We start from the raw sequence: 24,450 nt of genomic DNA, 5'->3' as shown, positions 1-24,450 counted from the left end.
GACGGTTATATGTTTGTTAATATCTGTGAACCAGATGATTTGGAAGTTACTTCTCCCTTTAATTCTCCTATTGGAATAGGTGATAGTTTAACTTGTATGCATGAGAGAATTCATGACCCTGTTTTTGTTGTGAAGGTTGACTGTTTGTTACTATCTTTGTACCGGATGATTTGGAAGTTACTTCTCCCTTTAATTCTCCTATTGGAATAATGTCAACGTATAAGAACAGAGGGTGTTTCTTATTGCTCAGTGACATACATTGGCATTATGAAAATCAGAGTTCCTTGTGTGCATCAGAATTAGGTGCAGGGCAGCACATTTGACGGTACTTCAGAAAGTTGTTCATGTGATATTTAGCTGCAGTTTATTTCTGTATAATGTAGGTGTTTCTTTTTATCTGTGGAAGTGTTATGCTTTGAGTGTCCAGTTAAGTCTGTTGATAGAAATTCTGAATCTTTCAATTAATTTGTTATGTTACAGAGTGTTGTAGTTTCAGCATTTCATCTTCAGTACTGTATTCTCTATTCCGTGCAATGTAGTTTATATGACAGGGATTATATAGGTTCAGCATGAGAGAATGACAGTGGTGATAGGCTAAACAGGTGATACTTTAACCTGTATTTGATCATGATTCAGGATCCTAGTTTATTTTGGTGAAGGTTGAATATTAGTTAATATCTGTGTACGAGATGATTTGGAAAACTTCTCCCTTTATTTGCCCTGTTGGAATAAGGTCAAGATATAAGAACATAGTTATTGCTTATTGATCAGTGACATACATTGCCACTAGGAAAACAAGAATTCCTTGCGTGCATCAGATTTAGGGGGCAGCACATTTGACAGTAAACCTACCATTCATGTGTTAAACTCAATATGGTACACAACGTGATGTTTTGTTTTTTGAGACCTTTATAATACAGTGTGTTGCTGTTATAGAGTGAATTACGGAAATGTAGGTCTATTGCTCTGTGAATTTGGATTGCTTCTGTCAGAGTACACAATATCAGTATATTGATTATCTTTTTCTACTTATCAATCATTAAAATGTTGAGTACATTGTCTACAGTTCAGTCACAAGTTAATATGATGGTACTTTCAGAAAGTTGATCACCTTATCTACCTTCCAATCATAGCAGTTCTCATTTTCCGAGAAGTGTAAAGTACTTAGTTTATAGTTTATGCCAGCCATGGTTAGCTTCTGTATTCCTCTCATTGAATTAGTGCTGTGAAATTGTCAAGTACCAAAGCTAAGGAAGAGTCTTGAGCATTGGGGAATACAAGAACTAGAAATGCTAGTTGCTGACTTGTTAATTACTGCCAGTTTATAATGATATCTGGATGTGCGATGTTTTCTGCTGGCTGTTGCGTTCCTACAGTGTTTTGTAGCTTTCAGTGTATATATGTTATAAGTATGAATGAGAAAAGAGGCTACAGTGTTTCATTGTGAAATGAAATGTTTGAGAGAAGGAACAACCCCAAGTTAACCTTCCCGAGTCCCAGAGCGCTGCGGCCACCTCTCAGCGTTCTAGAATATTTAGCTGCAATTTATTTCTTTGTAATGTACTCCTAGGATTGTAGGTGTTTCTTTTTTCTGTGGAGGTGCTTTGAGCGGCCAGTAAGGCCCCTGATAGAAATCTTAAATAATTTTAATTCAGTTCTCAGGATTGTTGTAGATTCAGACTTTCGGCGTTTCACCAATTCAACTCTTCTATATGACATCAATTGTAGGTTCTGGGACTGGCTGTGAATATAAATGATTGGGTAATGGGTACAAGGTAGTTTGATACGGCCACCAGTGCTTAATTTGTGTGTCAGCGTGAAAGAATGATAGAGTGGCAGGCTAAACAGGCGGTAGTTTGACTTTTGTTTGATTACATTTCATGATCCTGTTTATTCGCGAAGACCGGGAAGTACTCAATATTTGCATACAAGATGACTTGAAAATTACTTTTTTGTGGCACCATTTGCATTAAGCTCCTTTTGGCCAACTATAAGTACAGAGTTTTTACTCAGTCACATGCACATTGCTCTTCTGAATATCAGAGTTTGTTCTGTGTATCAAATTTGGAGGCTAGGGTGGAAAATTTGTCAGCAATTTACCTTTCATTTATGCACTAAACCCAATATGATAGTACAATGTGATGTTGTTAGAGGGCGAAGTATTGAAATTTAGGTCCAGTGATGTACCGCTTAATAATACAACCTCGGTTTGGAAATAAACGATATGTATCTAGACACCGAAATAAGTCTGTGTCTAGATGCATTTCGCCTGATGCCTTCAGCCTACTCGAGTTCGAAACCTTGTACTTGAAATCTTAGGAGAGTTGTACACAGTACACTGAAATGCGTCTAGACACAGACTTATTTCCGAACGGATGGAGCGGCGCGGCTGCGCCGCGACCTGGAGCTCCCGCGGCAGCGCCTGCCTGCGTGTGTGGCCTCTCCCGGCGGAATCCAACGCGGCCTGATCTTGGTGGCAAGCGCCCACCTGCGCGGCACCCTTCCTGTGGCGGCCCTCCGCCATCGCTCGCGGCAACGCTCAAATGGGGAAATCCCCCGACCAGGAACCACACGAGAGAAGGTCAATTGACCTCAATCATCTTATCTGTTCGTCTGTTTTGCACAAAAACCCTTGGATTTACAGGAATTGGCAAACAAGGCAATGAATGGCCTACTCGCGAGGCAGTGGTCGATCGCTCGGTCGCTTGATGTGGGCCGCACCAGCACGGAACTGTCCCTGGGCCATGTCGAACCACACCATCCGGGCCATGTAAAATGTACCGTAGCTACATAATACGTTTGGATTTTTGTGTTTAGATAGTCCCACCTCGCTCCCTTTTACTTTGCCCAGCCAACTTATACGCAAGATTACCATGGAGCCGCCTCCGAAAACTAGACACGATGAGAGAGGAAGGGATAGAGAGCCAAGCCACAATCAAAAAGAGAGCCTCGTGGAAGGAAAAATTCACGGGAGAAATCGTTGTCTACACTTCGGTTTTATAATTGTTATTACTTTTAGGTTTTCTTGTACTGCTATTGATGATTATAAATAGATAGATGGATTTTTTGAAAAAAAGCTTTAATAAACTAATTTAGTGCTTGGCCTTCTTCTGGGCCCAAAACTTGGCGTCCGCGATAACTTCCTCGGGGAAAGCCGTCTTCTAGGCTTGCATGGCACGCTCGCTCTCCTCGGTGCCGACGAGGCGGCGCTACTCGCGTATCAGGAGCCGTGGCTCGCTGGCGAACATTTCCACCTCCTCGCGACATGAAACGTCATCGAAGTTTATGTCGCGGAGGGGCCGGCATAAGCGCCATGCCGCATCATCGTATGCTCGCGCCACCTGGTGCACGCTCGGCCAGCTTCCGAGCGGCACGCGGTAGCCTCCCGCACGGATCTCGGCGTGAAGGTGCCGTTTTCGCGGTCGCGGACACCGCGGAAGCCGGGAGAGCCCACTCGGCGCGATGGTGGTGGCGTGCAGACGCGTGGCGGAGGCGAAAAGACGTGGCGTGCGGGGGGGATTTCCGCGCGGTTGTCGTGTCGCCCACGTCGCTTGTATAGAGCGCGCGAGAGCACACTGGAAGTTTCGCGTGATGCAACCTTTTCTCGCCCGCGAAAAATAATTCTCATCGCGCGCATTTCTCGCCTCTGCTGGAGCGTGCGAATAGCCCTCGCCCGTGGTAAACTGGCGGTTATTTCTCACACGCGGTGAAATACAGCTGCCGTTGGAGATGGTCTAATAAAATATTTAAGTTGTACAATTTTCATTTTCAAATACTGCACATGATTTTGTTTGGAATAGTTGTAACGCTCCCGTGCAACGCACGGGTATGTTTCCTAGTATCTCTAATGTGTAGACTTCACATTCTCTGTTCTACTGGAATCTGTGTTTCTTCAGTGATAGTGCGCGTGTATCAGTGTTGTGAATGCTTGTTCCACCTTTCCATCACAAGAGTTCTGCTTACCGTTGGCCTGATGCCTTCCGCCTACTCGAGTTCGAATTCTTGTACTTGAAATCTTAGGAGAGTTGCATCATTATTTTTAGAGGATTAGATGATTCTCTAAAACCATTTTATAAGATGTTGTGGCTGCAACTTTTCCGCATCCTGTAATATTGTATCCTCTAGAATAAATTCTATATTTCTCACATATATGTGTATTAAATTATCCCACAACTCTAGTTTTTCATAATTATAATTCAAACTACACAGTGTCAACATCAATAATATAGTAACATTTCGAATGCATATTTCAAAATTTTAAATTCAAACGCCAAGCCGGGTTTGAATCTGGTCTTTGCATTTTAGGAGAGTTGCATCATTCTTCTTTTAGATGATTCTCTATAACCATTTTAGGGGATGTTGTGACTACAACTTTTTGGGATCCTCTAAAGCCGCATCCTTCAAAATAAGTTCTCTATTTCTCACGTTGCATCATTTTAGGGGATGATTTCTTCAGTGAGATGTGTGTATACAAACTATACTATTATTCTCAATTCGCATCAATAAAATACAAAATTTGCAATATGAACATTGTATAATATAATAACAATCTGATCCTTCACCCGCCCGGACGTCGCCTATGCCGTTCAGCAGGTCTGCTTGTACATGCACGACCCACGTGAGCCGCATCTTAATGCGGTCAAGCGGATTCTTCGGTACATTCGCGGCACCGTCCACTATGGCCTGCAGCTACATCACTCGTCACCAACATCACTTACTGCTTATACTGATGCCGATTGGGCTGGATGCCCCGACACTCGCAAGTCGACTTCTAGGTATGGGGTTTTTCTTGGCGACAATCTGATCTCTTGGTCATCTAAGCGCCAACAAACTGTCTCCCGATCGAGCGTGGAGGCAGAATATCGTGGAGTCGCTAATGCAGTCGCTGAAGCATGTTGGTTACGCCAGCTCCTTTCCGAGCTCCGTCGCCCACTTCAGCGAGCCACTGTGGTCTACTGCGACAACATCTCCGCCGTCTACCTTTCGACGAATCCAGTTCAACATCAACGCACTAAGCATGTGGAGATTGTTCTTCATTTTGTTCGAGAGCGTGTAGCCTTTGGTGATGTCCGTGTTCTCCATGTTCCCACATCCTCGCAGTATGCTGATATCTTCATCAAAGGGTTGCCATCGACTATCTTCACCGAGTTCCGCTCCAGCCTGAACGTCCGCGGTGCTCCCGCTCCGACTGCGGGGGGTGTTAGACTTGTATGGTTAGGACACGTCTAGAGCAAACCGACTCAAAGAGTCCTACCTTATTTGTAATCTATTTGCCTTAGCAGCTAAATCTTCTTGTACTATATAATCCCAACGCGGGATCAAATCAATCTAAGAGCAACAATTATATTTGCCTTCAAATTCAAATGATATTTCAAATGTTCAAAATTAAACGTATTTTGAGATCCAAATGCATGACCAGACATAGAACAAGTGCATGAACAAACATGAGCAAATAAAAAGCAACATAGCCGGTCTCCAAAGATCATCATGCCTTGCATGCGTTGCCCCCCGAACCTCCTCCTCCTGTGTTTGGGTTGCCCTGTAGATCATCTATATCAGATACCGCATCCGGTTGGAAAGTAGAAGATAACCGCCAACATGCGGTACCGAGCCAAAAAGATACGGCAAAAATGCTTGAGCCCAACTTTTTTTGCAGAAAACCCTCATCGCTTCGCCAAATGTTACATATACGTGGATTTTGGGCCGAACTATTCAGTTTGCTGCATTGTTGGCGCGAGAAAAATTTCAGGTAGTTGGTTCCATTCGGCGGCCAAAGCCAGCCAATTTCCAACTAATCTTCCGCAGCAGGAGTAGGCCGAGTAGCTCCTTCCACTTCTCACTGTGCTCGAGTGGGGACTTTTAGATGAAGCTTTTCTGCTAGAGTGAGTTTTCTGCCACCCGTCCTTCATATTGGCAGCTTTTATAGGGAATGTGCCCTTTTAGATGGCATGGTAGTGTTCTTCTTACCTTTCAACCCTGCGTATCGCAGATAGCTTGGTGGTACTTTCAGAGGATTGCCCATTAACTTGTCTACCTTTTAATCACAATGGTGCTCATCTTCCTCGAAATTAAAATACTTCACTCGTGGTTAACTTAGTTATTGATGTATCCATCCAGTGTTGGCTTCTAAATTCCTTCCAGTGGACTTTTGATGTGAAAATTGTGATGTAAGAGCATGTCTAACAGGCCCCGTATTTTTTCGCCCCTTAAAACGCGAGTAGAGGGCCCTGTATCCAGTTTTCGCCGGCCAAAACTTCGACGGCTAGCTATGACCTCGTATCCCTAAACGGTAAAAAAGCATATTCCAAGAATATGCCAAATTAATTTCTTTTCTTTCCTCATCTTCCTTCTCTTCTTCTTCCACACGTGGGCACTCGCAGCCATGGCCAAATCGCGTCTCCGCTCCGGCCGCCCCGCCCGCGCACGCCGCCGGCCGCCCTCGCCCGCCATGGCCTGGCCGCCTCGCCCGCCACGCCTCGCCACGGCCCGGCCGCCTCGTCTCCCGCTCCGGCCGCCCCCGCGACGCCCGGCCCCGCCCGCCACGCTCCGGCCCGCTCCGGCCGCCCCGCGACGCCCCGGCCCCGCCTCGCTCCGGCCTCGCGACGCCTCGGCCGCCCCGCGACGCCCGGGCCTCCGGCCGCCCCGCCCGCCACGGCCTGCTGCTGCTCATCGCGCCATGCCATGCACCGGCCTCCGGCCGCCACGGCCCCGTCGCGCGACGCCGCCCCGGCCGCGAGCGACGCGATGAACGCTTGATTTCCGAAAATTCAGCCCGCCACGACTAGGGGGTTCGCCTCGTATTCAGCCTCCCACCCCGTACTTGTAAGGGGCGAGGAGCCGCCCGTACCCAAAACTGTAAAAATTCGATACCGGGAGCTGATTTACGGGGTCTGCTAGACGGCCGGGTAGAGCTCTACCCCGTATATCGGCGGTTATTTTACGGGGTTGGGGCTTTTAAGGGGTCTGTTAGACCTGCTCTAACCAAAAGCCAAGGAACCGTCTTCGATCCGTTGTGGGTCTCATTATATGGTTTAGTAGTGTGAATCCGTGGCGCCGAGTTCGAAAGATGTACTCTCCACAGCAGAGCATATCCGACCACTGATTTGAACAACTTATACGGAGTATTTGTTGTCAAGATCCAAATCGGTACGCACGTGTGCTGATGTGTGCTGGACCTGAAAGAGATGCCTGTCAAACAATCCAAGCCGCCAGTGAAGAAAAAAAACACTGATTTGAAAAAAGAACTCTCTGTATCTTACATATTTGTGTATATAAACTATGCTACAACTATAGTTTTGCATCAATATAATTCAGACTTTCCATGGTCAAAATCACAAGTTTAATAGCATTCAGACTTTTCTGGTTGCCTCTTCTCGGCCAATTCCAACTTAATTCATTTGCAAAACTTCAGCCGCTATCCCTATACCCTTGCTTGCATTCATCAACTCGTTGAGCTTCTCTCTGATGCCAATGAGCTTCCTCCGCTCCGCTGACCCCTGCCTGCACTCATCCTATCGTCTCATTCTTCGAAAGAGGACGAGGTGCTTAACCTCGATCTCTTCGGTGGACCCTGATCACTCACAGTGCTGGAGTGGGGGCTTTTAGAAGAAACTTTTCTGCTAGAGTGAGTTTTGAGCCTTTAAATTGGCAGTTTTGTAGGGAATAGTCCCTTTTAGATGATATGGTAGAGTTGCTCTTACCTTTCTGCCCTTCAGTTACGGAGATAATTTCAGAGGATTCAGGATTGTCGATTAACTTGTCAGCACTTTAATGACAATAGTGCTCATCTTCCATGAGGTTAAAATACTTTACTTGTACTAGTTATTTATGTATCCAGCCAGTGTTAGCTTCTGCATTCATGTGAGTGGACTGTTGATGTGAAATTGTGATGCAACCAAATGCTAAAGGGACCGTCTTCGATCAGTTATGCGTCTCATGTGGTTTAGTAGTGTGAATCCCGTGGCGCGGAGTTCGAAAGATGTACTCTTCCTCCACATCAGAGCATATCCTACCCACTGATTTCGACAACTTATATTTGTTGTCAAGATCCAAATTCGTACGCCCGTGTGCTGTTGTGTGCTGGACATGAGAGATGCCTGTCAAACAATCCAAGCCGCATGTGAAGAAAAAAAGGAACAAGAGTATACAAGTCTAAATTTCCAAGCCAGCAGTAGTCAAACATCATTATCTCCCCACCAACCCGATCGCAGCCTCTCAACTGTGGCAGATTTGCCAATCAAGTTGCCGAATCGACTCCTATATATAGAGAGAGCTGCTAGCCCCTTTGGCCATCAACAAACTACTACAACATAAAGCATTCCCCAGCTAGACAGGACAACACAGAGAGCTTTGCTCACTCGAAAAGCTTCGAGGCAACGATGAAGAACACCAAGCTCGTGGCGATCCTCGTTCTCCAGGCCGTCCTGGTCATGGGGATCCTCTCACACGTCAACGGTAACGTCGCCTTATTCATACTATCTGTTCCTGAACCAAGTTCTTCATATGCTAGTGAGAGTTCTTAAGCTTGAGCGACGAACTGATGTGATGGTGCCATTGTCATGCGTGCAGCCGACTACTTCCCGCCCTGCTGCGACAACTGCAGGTCCTTCTCCGGCGTCGACGTCTGCGACGACCCCCACCCCCAGTGCCCCACTGGCTGCTCGGCGTGCCGCGTGGTGACGACTAACCCCCAGACGTTCAGGTGCGCTGACATGAAGGCCACCGTCGACGGCACCTGCGGGGGACCCTGCAAGAAGTACTGATCGGTCCAAGCTCTGGACGACGACATGAAGATACATATACTCCGCCAAAAATAAAGCTCAGATGAGATGAGCAGAGTCATCGTATTGTGCGTGCCGACAATATGTCGTCGTCCGCGTTATTGCTTGCCTATTCTCTCTCTCGAGAAATGTTGTTATCGCTTGCCTATCAGCTGTGTGTTGTGTCCTCTCCTCCGTCAATAAAACAAACCTGTTGTGATTTGTGTATCGTCTCTGCTTAATAAGATGAATAAACACTACCTATATTGTTATTTGTGTATCTCTGCTTAGTAAGACGAAAATCAGTCCACTTAACAATGGATGTGCATTATCCAGCCGCATGCTTGATGAGCACCCACAAAAAAAAAAACCAACAAGCAGTTGATGTGCTATTTTTTTTGCGAAATGTGCATGAATTGTTTACTCTATGTCTCTGATATGGCATCCATTGTTTGCATATTGGCGGGTTTATTGAGATACCAGATCACTGGAACTAACAAGTGGTCTAGATAGGAAAGAGCGGAGTTTTTGGCCCAGAGTTCATCTGAACCTGCATGAGCAGAAAATTCAAACACAAATTGCAAAATGTTTCAAAAAATATCAAAACTTTTTTGGAAACAAACATGTTCAAGTGTTTTGTGTACGTTGCAGATTTCATAAAGGAATGGTGTTTCTGTTTTTTTTTTGGCAACACACATGTTTGAAAATTTCATACAAAACTAAAGTTTTTTTTGGCAACAAACATTCTCGTATTTTTGTTGTTGCTCTAAACTACCATTTTTAAAACCTTTGTTAGAGCACCTATTTTGTTTCTCAAAAATTTCTGCAGAGCACCATAGATATCGTTTCACCTTGAAAAATTGCACGTGAACATGTTTATTGCTCCAAAATATATAAAAAATAAAACTTTTGCCTATTTCTTGGAATTCACCTGGGTGCTGGGGAGCTCGAGAGCCGAGTTGGAATTTCAGCATCATGGGGAACAAGCTAGTTGCCAATTCTCTTTTCCCTCTGATAGATGGGAATGCTAGTTGCCGACTTTGTGTTTTTTTTTTTCAAAATGGGAAGCGAAGCCGAGATATGCATCAATCGATACACACAACCGTTTATTTCAAAATTTCAGATTCGTAAAGTTTACATCATATGGATTACATAGGGTGTACATAAATATTAGATATCTAAATAAAGAAAAATAAAGCATTTAAGCATCATGCAGATTAAATGTTAGAGACGGTCAAAAATTTATATTGCGGTACATGGCATAAAAATACAAATTAGTCTGCAATACTTGCAATCTGAGCCATGAAAATTCTTTACCCAGTTTCATAATTCCCCATTCAATGGTCATGGTCAAAGAATTTACTCTTGTGGATCAGTGTTATCTAATTTTCAGAACATCCATCCAATGGTCATGGTCAAAGAACTTGACTCTTGTGGATCAATGTTACCTAATTTTCTAAACACCCATCCAATTGTTGTGAACAACCATTTAACTACCTCTCAGTCCCTACCATTCATTTAAGTACACCATCAAGCGGCTAGAGTGACACTACTTTTAGTCAAGAGAGAGCCAAGAATCAAACTCACTCTTCCTAGTGCACCATTTGTGATGCTGGCACTTTAGATTTCTAGATATGGCATACTTCATTATCTCCTACACGATAATCCAAAGTTGTCATTGATTTAACCCTCTGGGTTCACATTCAAAACACGTACTAGTTTTGTACTACCCGTTTTAAATAAGTGTCGTAGCTTTGTATAGATACATATGTATCTACATATTTTTTAATGTGTAGATACATCTATATCTAAGAAGATGCAACACTTATTCTAAAACGGAGGAAATAATACATTGTGTCTTTACACGAGGATTTTCGTGAGTTTACTTAATTGCGGAGTTTTTTGGAGGTTCAAACTATACAACACAAGAGTTCAGCAAAATCAACACTCCACTAAGATAGTTTCCAAAGAATCATGATCTTGTTTTTTTTTTGAAGATTGGAAATCATAGCAAGTTTACCATGTGAGTGGTTTGATTTTGTTCTATAGAATCTGTTCTTAAGTACTACCTCTGTCCATTTTTAGATGTTAAAAATTTATCTAAATTCGAATGTATCTAGACTTTTTTTAGGCATAGATACATCCAAATTTAGACGAACCACTGGACATCTATTAATGGACGGAGGGAGTATTTGTTTTCATTACATTTTAAGATTTTTTTTTTGCATCCACTCAATCTTTCAGGAAAAAAATCACCTGTTTTCTCTATGCTATAAATCCAACATCGTAAACACTACACTATACCCTAGGATTCAATAGATGTGTGACATAAGAATCACATGTTATTATTCTATTTCTATGTTTTGGAATCCGTTGAATCAAAGCGACCGGCTTTGTTGTTAAAAAAGCACATTTCCTATTTTTCAGCTAGCTGAAAACACAATTCGTTCCAAGTCACATTGCTGTCCGTTGCTTTCATCTCTCGCACATATCTTGACGCAAGTCCGATCATCCCCCACGCGCTGTTACTTTCCGGTTTTCTTGTTTGTTGTCCGGTTTATTTTTTAGTCCCTTCATTTTGAATTTCGGGGTTCGTGCTCTCTTGTCTGTAGTTAGCTCCACTTTCCCCATCCTTTCCTCTGTCGCGGCCTCAGCGGAGAGAAATTTGGGGACGAGAGGCGGAGTCGAGGTGGTGGTAGACTCGTACGGGGCGGAGGGCCTGGTTCCGCCGCGGCGTGCTGGGAGGATTCCGGTCGTTTCTCCTCCCTGTGTTTCTCCTACTATATTTTGTTGCGGAAGGATGGGTGTGCGTGGAGGCAGAGGAGGTGGTTTCCTCCATGGAGAAGCTTTGAACGAGAAACCATCGTTTCGAGGGGGCGGTAGGAGCCTTCGTCGCCGGCATGATTGGTATGTTTCTTTGTGGTTGTGCCCGCGCGCCCCTGCCTGTTTGTTTTCGCATCAGAAACTTGTAGATCTGGTGTATATTTTGTTGTTCTTCGCTGAAAGGGTGAACGCTTATACATGGATTTTGGCTTGTTTTGATGTGATGATATTCTCGTGTGTGCGTCCCCCATGATATAGATGTTATTTTGTTCTTTTGCGATTCAGATAGATGTTGTTTTCCACTTATTTTGTTAGTCAATTTCATTTTGGTTCACTTGTGTGCGTCTATTGGTGGCTCCTATGCAGATCTTCTACTCCCGATGGTGGAGTAACAGCTGAATGATACAAGCCTAATTATGGATTACTACTAGCATAGCACCATTTCTCATAATCATGCTTCAGTGTTCTTCCCCTTATTTTGTTAGTCAATTTCATTTTGATTCACGTGTATGCGTCTGTTGGTGGCTCCTATGTAGATCTTCATTCAAAATTTTCATGTACCCATGGTTCTCAGATGACGAATATCCTACTTGCATCTAATCTCTGACGCTGGTTAGCATTATTTCTTGATAGCTGAGATCTCTGTCTGCCTACCACGAGGCACACGTTTTCTCGGTGCGTGCCTCACATGATTCCGCGTGCCCGTGTCTGCTGCCGAGCGTGCGCGCACGCTTCTCCCTTGCGTGCTGGCCGTCCAATCGACGCATACTAATACAAGCCTAATTACGGATTACCACTAGCATAGAATCATTTCTCATAATCATGCTTCAGCGTTCTTCCATTTTTCTTAGGCCATAAATCATTTTATATAAATCATAGCATTAGATAAGGTGTTAGCCTATGTATGGCTTCATTTTAGTTTGTAATCTATTTGTGTGTAGAGAGCGTTGGGTTTGCGGTGACATCTTGTTTATTGTCATTAAATTGAATTTTCTTATAGTTTTCTTCAATAGTCTGAATAGACCTAATGTTTATACTTTTGTTGTTCCTGTTAGTGGTATTTATGTTAGTGTCAAGGTGCATGGACTGAATGATAGCAGTTTCGGTACTAGCGAGGTGGCTGGTGCTGTTGCTGTATAAGATGGTCAATAATTAGGTGATTTTCAGATTCTTCTTTCCCTCTAAAACATCTTTTCATTGACTGTATTGAGTGCCCGTGCTTTGGATGTTTTTCATAATATTCTGCATGCCTTTTTCTTTTGTTTGTAATGCCATTCTGCAGCTATGCGGATTGTCTATGGCAAGTAATGTTTTCTGTACATCAAGGGGAAATCGGAGCTAACATAATATACATGGTTTGGCGTATGCAAAGTATTACTTTGTTTCATTGTACTAGTAGAATCTGCTTTAGCTAGGCGTTTTGTTCTTATTTTGAATATATAATAAGGATTATAGGTCGTTTTGGCTTTATGTAAAGGACTTTCGATTTTCAATTGCAACTCCACACTGTGGTCCACAATAGATATAATCTACAATTCTTGTTCTGTCTTTTGCTCTCTTGTAGAATCTATGGTTTTTGTGTTCTAGATGTTAAATTGTAGGACAGCGCAACTTTGGTTATCACCCTCCGTCAATCATTATGACATTCTTTTTTAACTTATAGGATAGTGCAACTTTGGCTATTAACTTTTGGCTCATTTTATGTTTTAAGGGTTTTTTTTTGTTTCTGTTTTTTCATATGAAGTGCTAAATATTTTTATTTAATTGCACTCATTCCTGCTTCTTTTTAGAATCTAGTCATTTTACTGTGTTTTATGTTTTTTATGTGCTCATGGGTGCTTGTGTTTTGTATGTAGGCATCGTATCAGCGACAACTGGCATATGCTTTGTGGGAATGGGCATCGTGTTTATTCTCATTTGGGTGATGTGTCTGATTATCTTTCATCAAATGCTGACTGTCATGATGAACTCAGCTCGTCTAGTGATGATCTAGGAGTTATTACTCTTCCCTTTTTGGAATTTCTCATATTTTTTCTTGGCTTCTTTTCTTTTTATGATTCTTATTGCTTTCGTTATTTTTATATTGAAGTTTTAAAATTATATAGGACATTGTCACCTCCCTGTTTATGATGGTGCTGTAGTTGCTGACCTTTCTTTCGTTGTATGGTAGTTGTGCCATGCCTCTTATAAACGTCAACACTGCAAACATGTCCCGAGTAGGCAAATTGCAATGTTTCATAGTTTGTATCATCTCTTGTTCAGCTTGAGACATGTATATATGTGACCTGCAGAATCTGCTCTGCGGGCATAGTTCATGGTTGTGCAAAAGGTGTAGAGTTGTGATTCGCCACAAGCCGTTTCTTTCACTCACCACCATTTCTACTTTGCAATATGTCTTAGCTATTACCGTGCTTTGTATTTGTGCTACAATCTGCTCATTTTCTACTTCTGTGTTTTTTCCATACTTGTTACATTTCATAGTAAATCTTATTACCTCATTGTTTCTTCGTTTGCTTGCAGTATGGTAAGATGAAACACAGCTGACTGAGAAGCCAACATTGTAAGCATACAGGTTGAAGAACTTTTGAACCTCCTCTCTTGTTTCAAACTGCATTCCAACCTTAGGTTTCAACTGGCTGTCACTCTCATTGTTTGAATTCTCTTCGTTTTGAACCCCCTCAGCAGTTAACTTCTCATTTGCTAGAAATATTTTTATATCATCTTCAGTAATCTCCTTCCGCCCTTCTGCAGTGACATCACTTGGGCTGGCATTTCCATTGGTTGTGCTCGTGGACGGGCCATCATGGTATTCTCCAGAACTTGTGTTGTTCTCTGATTTAGCCATTGCATTTCTTTTACTTATTTGATGTCCTTGTTCCACACCCTCAGATCTAGTAACCTGCATGCATGTTATCATTTTTTATTGGTCAGCACTTTGTTAATGTATGAAAACTATATTAAATAATGAAAAATGTTCTTAATAATCAAGAGAATGTCCTGGTCTAGCTGCATGTCGTAAAACATGCTTAGGTCCCATGAATTGTCTTTTTCTTGTTGAAGAGATGTAGTACATGAACCTTGATTGTCATCATCTGTTTTTCCATCTATATGAAGTAAAGCATGAGCTGGTACCTGCATATTTTATAAACGATATATTTTGGTCAGTAGACTTTTGTTTCATTTGGTTTTTTTCAGCAAATATGTTTTACAAAAATAATAGGTTAAAAATTACCTGTGCGTAGTCCTTTTGATATGTTGCAGTATCATTTATAGCACCAAGAAGCAAACCAGTGTATGCGAATCCTTCCTGCAATCCGATCATTAGCTAATTGTATACTCGTATGAATCTCCATTTTTTCTGTTATCACCTACTTGTGTGAAGAACTCATCTTGGATATCAATTGATGATGCATATCCTTGTGAGCATATCCCTGAAATATGCATGGGAATATTTTTTGGTAAATTAGCAAAAATTACATACGTGAAGAACTCTGCTGATCTCATTATCGGTATCATTTAAATAATTTTATTTTATTTTCTCTTAATTCTCTCATTCCTCTTCTCTCATTTTCCTTATCTTTGTCACTTAGTCCTATAATTTATCTCATTTTTCTCAGTTCTTAGGTCTCAGGTCTTAGGTTTCATTTTTTTCTTAATATTTAGTTCTTCATTATTTTCTCATTCCTCAGTTTAATTTGTTATTAATTTCTTCAGTTTCTCTTCATTATCTCAGTCTTATCATTCTCTGTCTCTATCACTTGTTCTCAGTTTTATTATTATTTTCTCAGTCTTTTCTTCAGTTCCTCTCTGTCTCAGTTCTTCATTTTACTTTGTTCAGTCTCTGGTTAGGTCCTTTCTGTGTTTGTTTAATTCATTCTTATTTCTCTTTTTCTTAGTTTCTTCAGTCTCTTAATCTTGTTTCTCAGTCCATGCATAGGACCTTCTCTCATTCCTCAGTCTCTTATTTTTCAGTTTTAGTCTTTCATTAGCTCACCTCATTTTCATAGTCTTCATTATTAGCTCAGTATTTTCTTCAATTCCTCTCTGTTACAGTTTTGTTGGCCGACATCAGTCCCAGTAATTAACCCACAAAAGATCCAGCTTTCTAGGCGGTATTAGTTTTGCAAGTTACAGTTTCATGGTAGATCGTATTTCTAAGATACAAAGTACCTGACCCTAACTTAATTCCTGCCCACTCAAGAGCCAAAACGGTGTAAGGAAACACGATAGCCAAATAATTTTGAGCCTAGCAGATCATTGAAGCAGAAACGATACTTTTTCACCCCACACGCTTAATCTGACTACTGCTGCTTTCCACAGAGGGAGAAGTGTTAGCTCCAACTGCAAAATGTACAACATGGGTCAACATCTAGCTCATTTTAATTTTCTCATTTCGGCTTTCAGTAATTTCTTCTAAGTTTTGTTTGCTCATTTTTCACATTCAAAATTAAGTAAAGCTCACCGATCCATGAACTGCAGTTACGGCAAGCCGGAGAAGCAGTGACGGAGATGGAGAAAACAGAACGGTTGCATGTGCATAATTTTTTTGTGATGTGTTATGTCTTCCTGTCTGGAACTATTTTTGTACTATCTAAGCATATCCCGATTCTTGGATTATACTATCAAGACTGCTCTCTCCTGCTCTTTATTTTCTCTCAGCTGTCTACTACTTCGGTCTTTTTCTTCAATTATGCCTACAAAATGGCATTGGCATACAAAGGGGAGACCTTATACATCTAGTTGCTTCATTATCTTATCACTTAGTTACACTCATTGTGTTCCTCAGTTTCTAGTTTTCATCTAGTTGTTTTCAATGCACTAGAAAAATAAGGCCGGTTAGGGCCTAGTGGCGGGGGGTGTTATCAGCCTTACATGTAATGGTGTAGCATTTTTCCTAACTGTATGTTGTCAATGCTCATGTTGATTCACCTTCTAGTGAGTTGTAGTTGTTAAGTGCTTCTGTGGGGGAAGTAAAACTTGAACAATAGTGCATCGAAATTAATTTTCTAACCAGGTATGCAACTACAACCATCAGAAAGAACCTGCTGCTTGCTACCATATTGTGAACAAAAAGCTCATTTTATTATAATCCCCTCTTTAGTTTGATCTTTTTCTCATTTTTGTAGCTCATTCCTATCAGTAATTTGATCTAAGAGTCTCTTTCTTTCAATTCTTCTTCTTATGATTAGCGGCCACAGGGGGGAGAGGTTAGTCACTAACATTCAGTGGCGGAGCCACACACTAGCTGTGTAGTCACTTGACTACACAGTTTTTCAACTATACAAAGAAAAATTATGTAGAAATTTTCTAAAAATTTACATAAATACATATATTTGACTACACAGATTTAAATTGACTACACAAGGTTGGAGTTCTGGCTCCGCCACTGCTAACATTGTGTCTGCATTCTGCAGTTGCTACCCTGGAGCCCGGTTCTAAACTCAAAGTTTGTTGTACCGATCTCACTTTCATTGTGGTGTGATGTCTACGGGAGCTTCTATTCTTGTAGACAGTGTTGGGCCTCCAAGAGCAGAGGTTTGTAGAACAGCAGCAAGTTTCCCTTAAGTGGATTACCCAAGGTTTATCGATCTCAGGGAGGAAGAGGTTAAAGATATCCCTCTCATGCAACCCTGCAACCACAAAGCAAGAAGTCTCTTGTGTCCCCAACACACCAAATAGGTGTACTAGTTCGGCGAAGAGATAGTGAAATACAGGTGGTATGAATAAGTAGCAACGGTGCCGTAAATTAGCTTGTCGGCGTGTAGTTGATGGTGGTAGTATTGCGACAGTAGTAACGCAATGAAACGAAGAAACAAGCAATAGTAACTCGAGCAGTATTTAGGAACAAGGCCTAGGGATTACACTTTCACTAGTGGACACTCTCAACATTGATCACATAACAGTAATAGATAAATGCATACTCTACACTTTTGTTGGATGATGAACACATTGCGTAGGATTACACGAACCCTCAATGCCGGAGTTAACAAGCTCCACAATAATGCTCATATTTTAGTAACCTTTAGTGTAAGATAGATCAAAAGACTAAACCAAGTACTAGCATAGCATGCACACTCGTCACCTTCATGCATATGTAGGAGGAATAGATCACATCAATATTATCATAGCAATAGTTAACTTCGCAATCTACAAGAGATCATGATCATAGCATAAACCAAGTACTAACACGGTGCACACACTCGTCACCTTTACACACGTGCGAAGGAATAGAACTACTTTAATAACTTTGCTAGAGTAGCACATAGATAGTAGTGATACAAAACTCATATGAATCTCAATCATGTAAAGCGACTCATGAGATCATTGTATTGAGGTACATGGGAGAGAGATTAACCACATAGCTACCGGTACAGCCCCGAGCCTCGATGGAGAACTACTCCCTCCTCATGGGAGCGACGAGCGGTGATGAAGATGGCGGTGGAGATGGCAGCGGTGTCGATGGAGAAGCCTTCCGGGGCACTTCCCCGCTCCGGCAGGGTGCCGGAACGGAGACTCCTGTCCCCCGCATCTTGGCTTCGCGATGGCGGCGGCTCCGGAAGGTTTTCCGTATCGTGGTTCTTCGCATCGTGGGTTTCGCGACGGAGGCTTTATATAGGCGAAGAGGCCGCGCGAGAGGGCTTCGGGGGCCCACACCATAGGGCGGCGCGGCCCCCTCTCGGCCGCGCCGGCCTATAGTTTGGCGGGCCTGTGGCCCCCTCCGACCTCTCCGGTGTGTTCCGGATGCTTCCGGGGATTCTAAGATCTTTGGCGTTGATTTCGTCCGATTCCGAGAATATTTCGTTACTAGGATTTCGAAACCAAAAACAGCAGAAAACGAGAACCGGCACTTCGGCATCTTGTTAATAGGTTAGTTCCGTAAAATGCACGAATATGACATAAAGTGTGCATAAAACATGTAGATAACATCAATAATGTGGCATGGAACACAAGAAATTATCGATACGTCGGAGACGTATCAGCATCCCTAAGCTTAGTTCGCTTCGTCCCGAGCGGGTAAAACGATAACAAAGATAATTTCTGAAGTGATATGCCATCATAACCTTGATCATACTATTTGTAAACATATGTAGTGGATGCAGCGATCAAAACAATGGTGATGACATGAGTAAACAGGTGAATCATATAGCAAAGACTTTTCATGAATAGCATTTCAAGACAAGCATCAATAAGTCTTGCATAAGAGTTAATTCATAAAGCAATAATTCAAAGTAGAGGCATTGAAGCAACATAATGGAAGATGAAGTTTCAGCGGTTGCTTTCAACTTGTAACATGTATATCTCATGGATAGTTGTCAATGCAAAGCAATATAACAAATGCAATAAGCAAGTATGTAAGAATCAATGCAAAGTTCACACAAGTGTTTGCTTCTTGAGGTGGAGGGAAATAGGTGAACTGACTCAACAATAAAAGTAAAAGAATGGTCCTTCGAAGAGGAAAGCATCGATTGCTATATTTGTGCTAGGGCTTTGATTTTGAAAACATAAAGAGAGCATAAAAGTAAAGTTTTGAGAGGTGTATGTTGTTGTCAACGAATGGTAGCGGGTACTCTAACCCCCTTGCCAGACAAACCTTCAAAGAGCGGCTCCCATTTTATTTTATTTTTGGATGGCACTCCTTCCAACCTTTCTTTCACAAACCATGGCTAACCGAATCCTCGGGTGCCTGCCAACAATCTCATACCATGAAGGAGTGCCTTTTTATTTTAGTTTTATTATGATGACACTCCTCCCAACCTTTGCTTACACAAGCCATGGCTAACCGAATCCTTCGGGTGCCGTCCAACAATCACATACCATGGAGGAGTGTCTATTTTTGTTAATTAATTTGGGACTGGGAATCCCATTGCCAGCTCTTTTTGCAAAATTATTGGATAAGCGGATGAAGCCACTAGTCCATTGGTGAAAGTTGCCCAACAAGATTGAAAGATAAACACCACATACTTCCTCATGAGCTATAAAACATTGACACAAATCAGAGGTGATAAATTTTGAATTGTTTAAAGGTAGCACTCAAACAATTTACTTTGGAATGGCAGGGAATACCATGTAGTAGGTAGGTATGGTGGACACAAATGGCATAGTGGTTGGCTCAAGTATTTGGATGCATGAGAAGTATTCCCTCTCGATACAAGGTTTAGGCTAGCAAGGTTATTTGAAACAAACACAAGTATGAACTAGTACAGCAAAACTCACATAAAAGACATATTACAAGGATTATAAGACTATACATCGTCTTCCTTGTTGTTCAAACACCTTACTAGAAATTATCTAGACCTTAGAGAGACCAATTATGCAAACCAAATTTTAGCATGCTCTATGTATTTCTTCATTAATGGGTGTAAAGCATATGATGCAAGAGCTTAAACATGAACACAACAATTGCCAAGTATCACATTACCCAAGACATTATAGCAAATTACTACATGTATCATTTTCCAATTCCAACCATATAACAATTTAACGAAGAGGAAACTTCGCCATGAATATTATGAGCTAAGAACACATGTGTTCATACGAACCAGCGGAGCGTGTCTCTCTCCCACACAAGCATTTATTCAAACAAAAACAAAAACAAAAGCACACAGACGCTCCAAGTAAAGTACATAAGATGTGATGGAATAAAAATATAGTTTCAGGGGAGGAACCTGATAATGTTGTCGATGAAGAAGGGGCTTCTTAGAATATGCAGGGGTGAACCACCGGGGCATCCCCAAGCTTAGAGCTTTCACTCTCCTTGATCATATTACATCATACTCCTCTCTTGATCCTTGAAAACTTCCTCCACACCAAACTCGAAACAAACTCATTAGAGGGTTAGTGGACAATAAATATTAACATGTTCAGAGGTGACACAATCATTCTTAACACTTCTGGACATTGCATAAAGCTACTGGACATTAATGGATCAAAGAAATCCACCCAACACAGCGAAAGAAGCAATGCGAAATAAAAGGCAGAATCTGTCAAAAACAGAACAGTCCGTAAAGACGAATTTTAAAATGGCACCAGACTTGCTCAAATGGAAAAACTCAAAACTAATGAAAGTTGCGTACATATCCGAGGATCACTCACGTAAATTGGCATAATTTTCTGAGTTACCTGCAGAGAATTAGACCCAGATTCGTGACAGACATGACAATGCTGTTTCGCAAGCAAGCAATCCAAATCTAGCATCAACTTTACCATAGAGACTTTACTTGGCACAAAAACATGATAAGGAGAGGTTGCTACAGTAGTAAACAACTTCCAAGACACAAATATAAAACAAAGTACTGTAGCAAAATAACACATGGGTTATCTCCCAAGAAGTTCTTTTCTTTATAGCCATTAAGATGGGCTCAAGCAGCTTTAATGATGCACTCGCAAGAGATAGTATTTGAAGCAAAAGAGAGCATCAAGAGGCAAATTCAAAACAAATTTAAGTCTAACATGCTTCCTATGCATAGGAATCTTGTAAATAAACAAGTTCATGAAGAGCAAAGTAACAAGCATAGGGAGATAAAACAAGTGTAGCTTCAAAAATTTCAGCACATAGAGAGGCATTTTAGTAACATGAAAATTTCTACAACCATATTTTCCTCTCTCATAATAACTTTCAGTAGCATCATGAGCAAACTCAACAATATAACTATCACATAAAGCATTCTTATCATGAGTCTCATGCATAAAATTATTACTCTCCACATAAGCATAATCAATTTTATTAGTTGTAGTGGGAGCAAATTCAACAAAGTAGCTATCATTATTATTCTCATCAAGTGTAGGAGGCATAGTATAATCAAAGAAAATTTTCTCCTCAATGCTTGGGGGACTAAAAAGATCATGAAAACCAGCTTCCCCAAGCTTAGAACTTTCTATATTATTATCAACAATGGTGTTCAAAGCGTTCATACTAATATTACTACCAAGCATGCAAATAAGATTTCATAGGTTTTTTAATTTTCGCATCAAACAATCCATGTTTTAAATCAGGAAATAGAATAAGAAGCTCATTGTTGTCCATTATGCCAAACTAGTGTAAACAAGAAACAAAAAGATGCAATTGCAGGATCTAAACGAAGTAGCTTCGAGCACACACACAACGGCGCCAGAAAAGTACTTTACCTGGGACCGGTGTATGAGAGCCTTTTACCTTTCCTCCCCGGCAACGGCGCCAGAAAATAGCTTGGCGCGTAGTTGACGAGGGAGGAAAAGTGCTTAATTGCCGGACTTGCCAATGTGTGAGTGCCGTTTACCTTCCCTCCCCGGCAACGGCGCCAGAAAAGTGCTTGATGTCTACGGGAGCTTCTATTCTTGTAGACAGTGTTGGGCCTCCAAGAGCAGAGGTTTGTAGAACAGCAGCAGAAGTTTCCCTTAAGTGGATTACCCAAGGTTTATCGATCTCGTGGAGGAAGAGGTTAAAGATATCCCTCTCATGCAACCCCGCAACCACAAAGCAAGAAGTCTCTTGTGTCCCCAACACACCAAATAGGTGTACTAGTTCGGCGAAGAGATAGTGAAATACAGGTGGTATGAATAAGTAGCAACGGTGCCGTAAATTAGCTTGTCGGGCGTGTAGTTGATGGTGGTAGTATTGCAGCAGTAGTAACGCAAGAAACAAGAAACAAGCAATAGTAACTCAGCAGTATTTAGGAACAAGGCCTAGGGATTACACTTTCACTAGTGGACACTCTCAACATTGATCACATAACATGAATAGATAAATGCATACTCTACACTTTTGTTGGATGATGAACACATTGCGTAGGATTACACGAACCCTCAATGCCGGAGTTAACAAGCTCCACAATAATGCTCATATTTTAGTAACCTTTAGTGTAAGATAGATCTAAAGACTAAACCAAGTACTAGCATAGCATGCACACTGTCACCTTCATGCATATGTAGGAGGAATAGATCACATCAATATTATCATAGCAATAGTTAACTTCGCAATCTACAAGAGATCATGATCATAGCATAAACCAAGTACTAACACGGTGCACACACTGTCACCTTTACACACGTGCAGGAGGAATAGAACTACTTTAATAACTTTGCTAGAGTAGCACATAGATAGTAGTGATACAAAACTCATATGAATCTCAATCATGTAAAGCAGCTCATGAGATCATTGTATTGAGGTACATGGGAGAGAGATTAACCACATAGCTACCGGTACAGCCCCGAGCCTCGATGGAGAACTACTCCCTCCTCATGGGAGCAGAGCAGCGGTGATGAAGATGGCGGTGGAGATGGCAGCGGTGTCGATGGAGAAGCCTTCCGGGGCACTTCCCCGCTCCGGCGAGGTGCCGGAACGGAGACTCCTGTCCCCCAGATCTTGGCTTCGCGATGGCGGCGGCTCTGGAAGGTTTTCCGTATCGTGGTTCTTCGCATCAGGGGTTTCGCGACGGAGGCTTTATATAGGCGAAGAGGCGGCGCAGGAGGGCTTCTGGGGGGCCCACACCATAGGGCGGCGCGACCCCCCCTCTGGCCACGCCAGCCTATAGTTTGGTGGGCCTGTGGCCCCCCTCTGACCTCTCTGGTGTGTTCTGGATGCTTCCGGGGATTCTAAGATCTTTGGCGTTGACTTCGTCCGATTCCGAGAATATTTCGTTACTAGGATTTCTGAAACCAAAAACAGCAGAAAACAGGAACTGGCACTTCGGCATCTTGTTAATAGGTTAGTTCCAGAAAATGCACGAATATGACATAAAGTGTGCATAAAACATGTAGATAACATCAATAATGTGGCATGGAACACAAGAAATTATCGATACGTCGGAGACGTATCATGGTGCAGGTTTCTTTTAGACACACACGAGCTTATATCTCAGATTTACAACACAAGAGATATGCGTGAATTTAGAGTTTTATTATCCCTTATTTATGTGTTCACGATTTTTGTACAGAATTCAAAATGCATATGAGGCTAGTGTTGAGATGTTTGAGCATTCTTGTATGTACTTACAGTGTATCCTTGTTAGGTCTTTTCTTCTTATTTGTAATGCATGTGTTATACATGTATTACTCGTTTCTCATTCTGCATCGACAAAAGGACAGAAGAGTCCAGCTGATCTGCACATGCCATAGTACTGTGACGCTGGCAGCTTTTGGTGTTCATTGCAATTTTTTGTTTTCTTATTTGTAGTCTGCTAAGCAAGCAACAAGTGGAGAATTCAATTTACTCATCTTTTTACTCATGAGTGATAAGATTCCTGGCTAGGGGCTTTTACTTCTCTTAAGCATGATGGTTTTTGTGTTGTTTCAGAATACAATCCACTATTTCTATGGAGATAAAGACAATTAAAAGGGGGCTTCATTTGTAGATCAACAATGCTGAAGATAGAGGTACTGGAAAGTAGAGGAGAAGGTGTGCCGGGGGTGAAGAACCTCAACATAGAGTGGATGAGATCCAGAAGTTTGCCCATCTGGATCTGCCTTCTTCAGTATGCAGGTTCTCTCATTCCCCTGCACCGTGGATCTCTCTCTTTTTATTCCTGTGGATCTCTCTTTTTTCTCTGATTTCTGATCCTCGTCTCGTTTCCTATGCTGTGGCCATCGCTGATGGGAAGAAGGTGCTTCGCGTGAGGAGGAAGAATAGAGATGCTGATGATGTGGTCGTTGGTAGAGTTAGCAAGGAATAGTAGGCCCATCCATTTGTTGTTCGTTTGTAATTCCCAAAAAACATCCAGATGTAGCATATTTGGGTTTTCCCTTCTTTTAGTCCATGTCATTAATAGAGGCGCGAATTAAATGAGTTTGGTGATGTATTGACTGGAAAAACTAGAGAAGAAAGCCGAACTGAATTGACAGCGATGCATTAAATGAGTCGTTTTTTTTTTTGTAGTGGAAACTGATTTGAATG

At 41.9% G+C, this 24,450-nt stretch overlaps 1 protein-coding gene and 1 long non-coding RNA gene across 3 annotated transcripts; both read left to right on the top strand.

Annotated features, from left to right (window-relative positions):
• Window positions 1-8,308: 8,308 nt before the first annotated feature.
• On the top strand, window positions 8,309-9,031 carry LOC124677765 (Bowman-Birk type proteinase inhibitor B5-like). Its single transcript, XM_047213728.1, has 2 exons — window positions 8,309-8,454; window positions 8,569-9,031. Exons 1-2 carry the CDS (start codon window positions 8,379-8,381, stop codon window positions 8,760-8,762), a joined length of 270 nt encoding a protein of 89 aa, XP_047069684.1. The 5' UTR covers window positions 8,309-8,378; the 3' UTR covers window positions 8,763-9,031.
• A 3,309-nt stretch (window positions 9,032-12,340) lies between these two features.
• Window positions 12,341-24,410, top strand: LOC124679349. Of its 2 annotated transcripts, XR_006994940.1 has the most exons (5): window positions 12,341-12,738; window positions 13,439-14,154; window positions 14,334-14,388; window positions 23,854-24,039; window positions 24,161-24,410. It is a non-coding gene; the product is annotated as an uncharacterized LOC124679349 (long non-coding RNA). The 2 variants fall into 2 exon arrangements; XR_006994939.1 differs by lacking the exons at window positions 23,854-24,039; window positions 24,161-24,410 and having other exon boundaries at window positions 14,334-17,055.
• The last annotated feature ends 40 nt before the right edge of the window (window positions 24,411-24,450 follow it).

This window comes from Lolium rigidum, chromosome 7 (genome assembly GCF_022539505.1).
Source record: "Lolium rigidum isolate FL_2022 chromosome 7, APGP_CSIRO_Lrig_0.1, whole genome shotgun sequence".
Lineage (NCBI taxonomy): Eukaryota > Viridiplantae > Streptophyta > Magnoliopsida > Poales > Poaceae > Lolium > Lolium rigidum.
This window is presented reverse-complemented; position numbering and strand designations above follow the sequence as displayed.

Coding starts and splice junctions, on each gene's coding strand:
- LOC124677765 (XM_047213728.1), top strand. CDS start 8,379: ATGAAGAACACCAAGCTCGTGGCGATCCTCGTTCTCCAGGCCGTCCTG. Junction 8,455..8,568: donor GATCCTCTCACACGTCAACG/GTAACGTCGCCT, acceptor TCATGCGTGCAG/CCGACTACTTCCCGCCCTGC.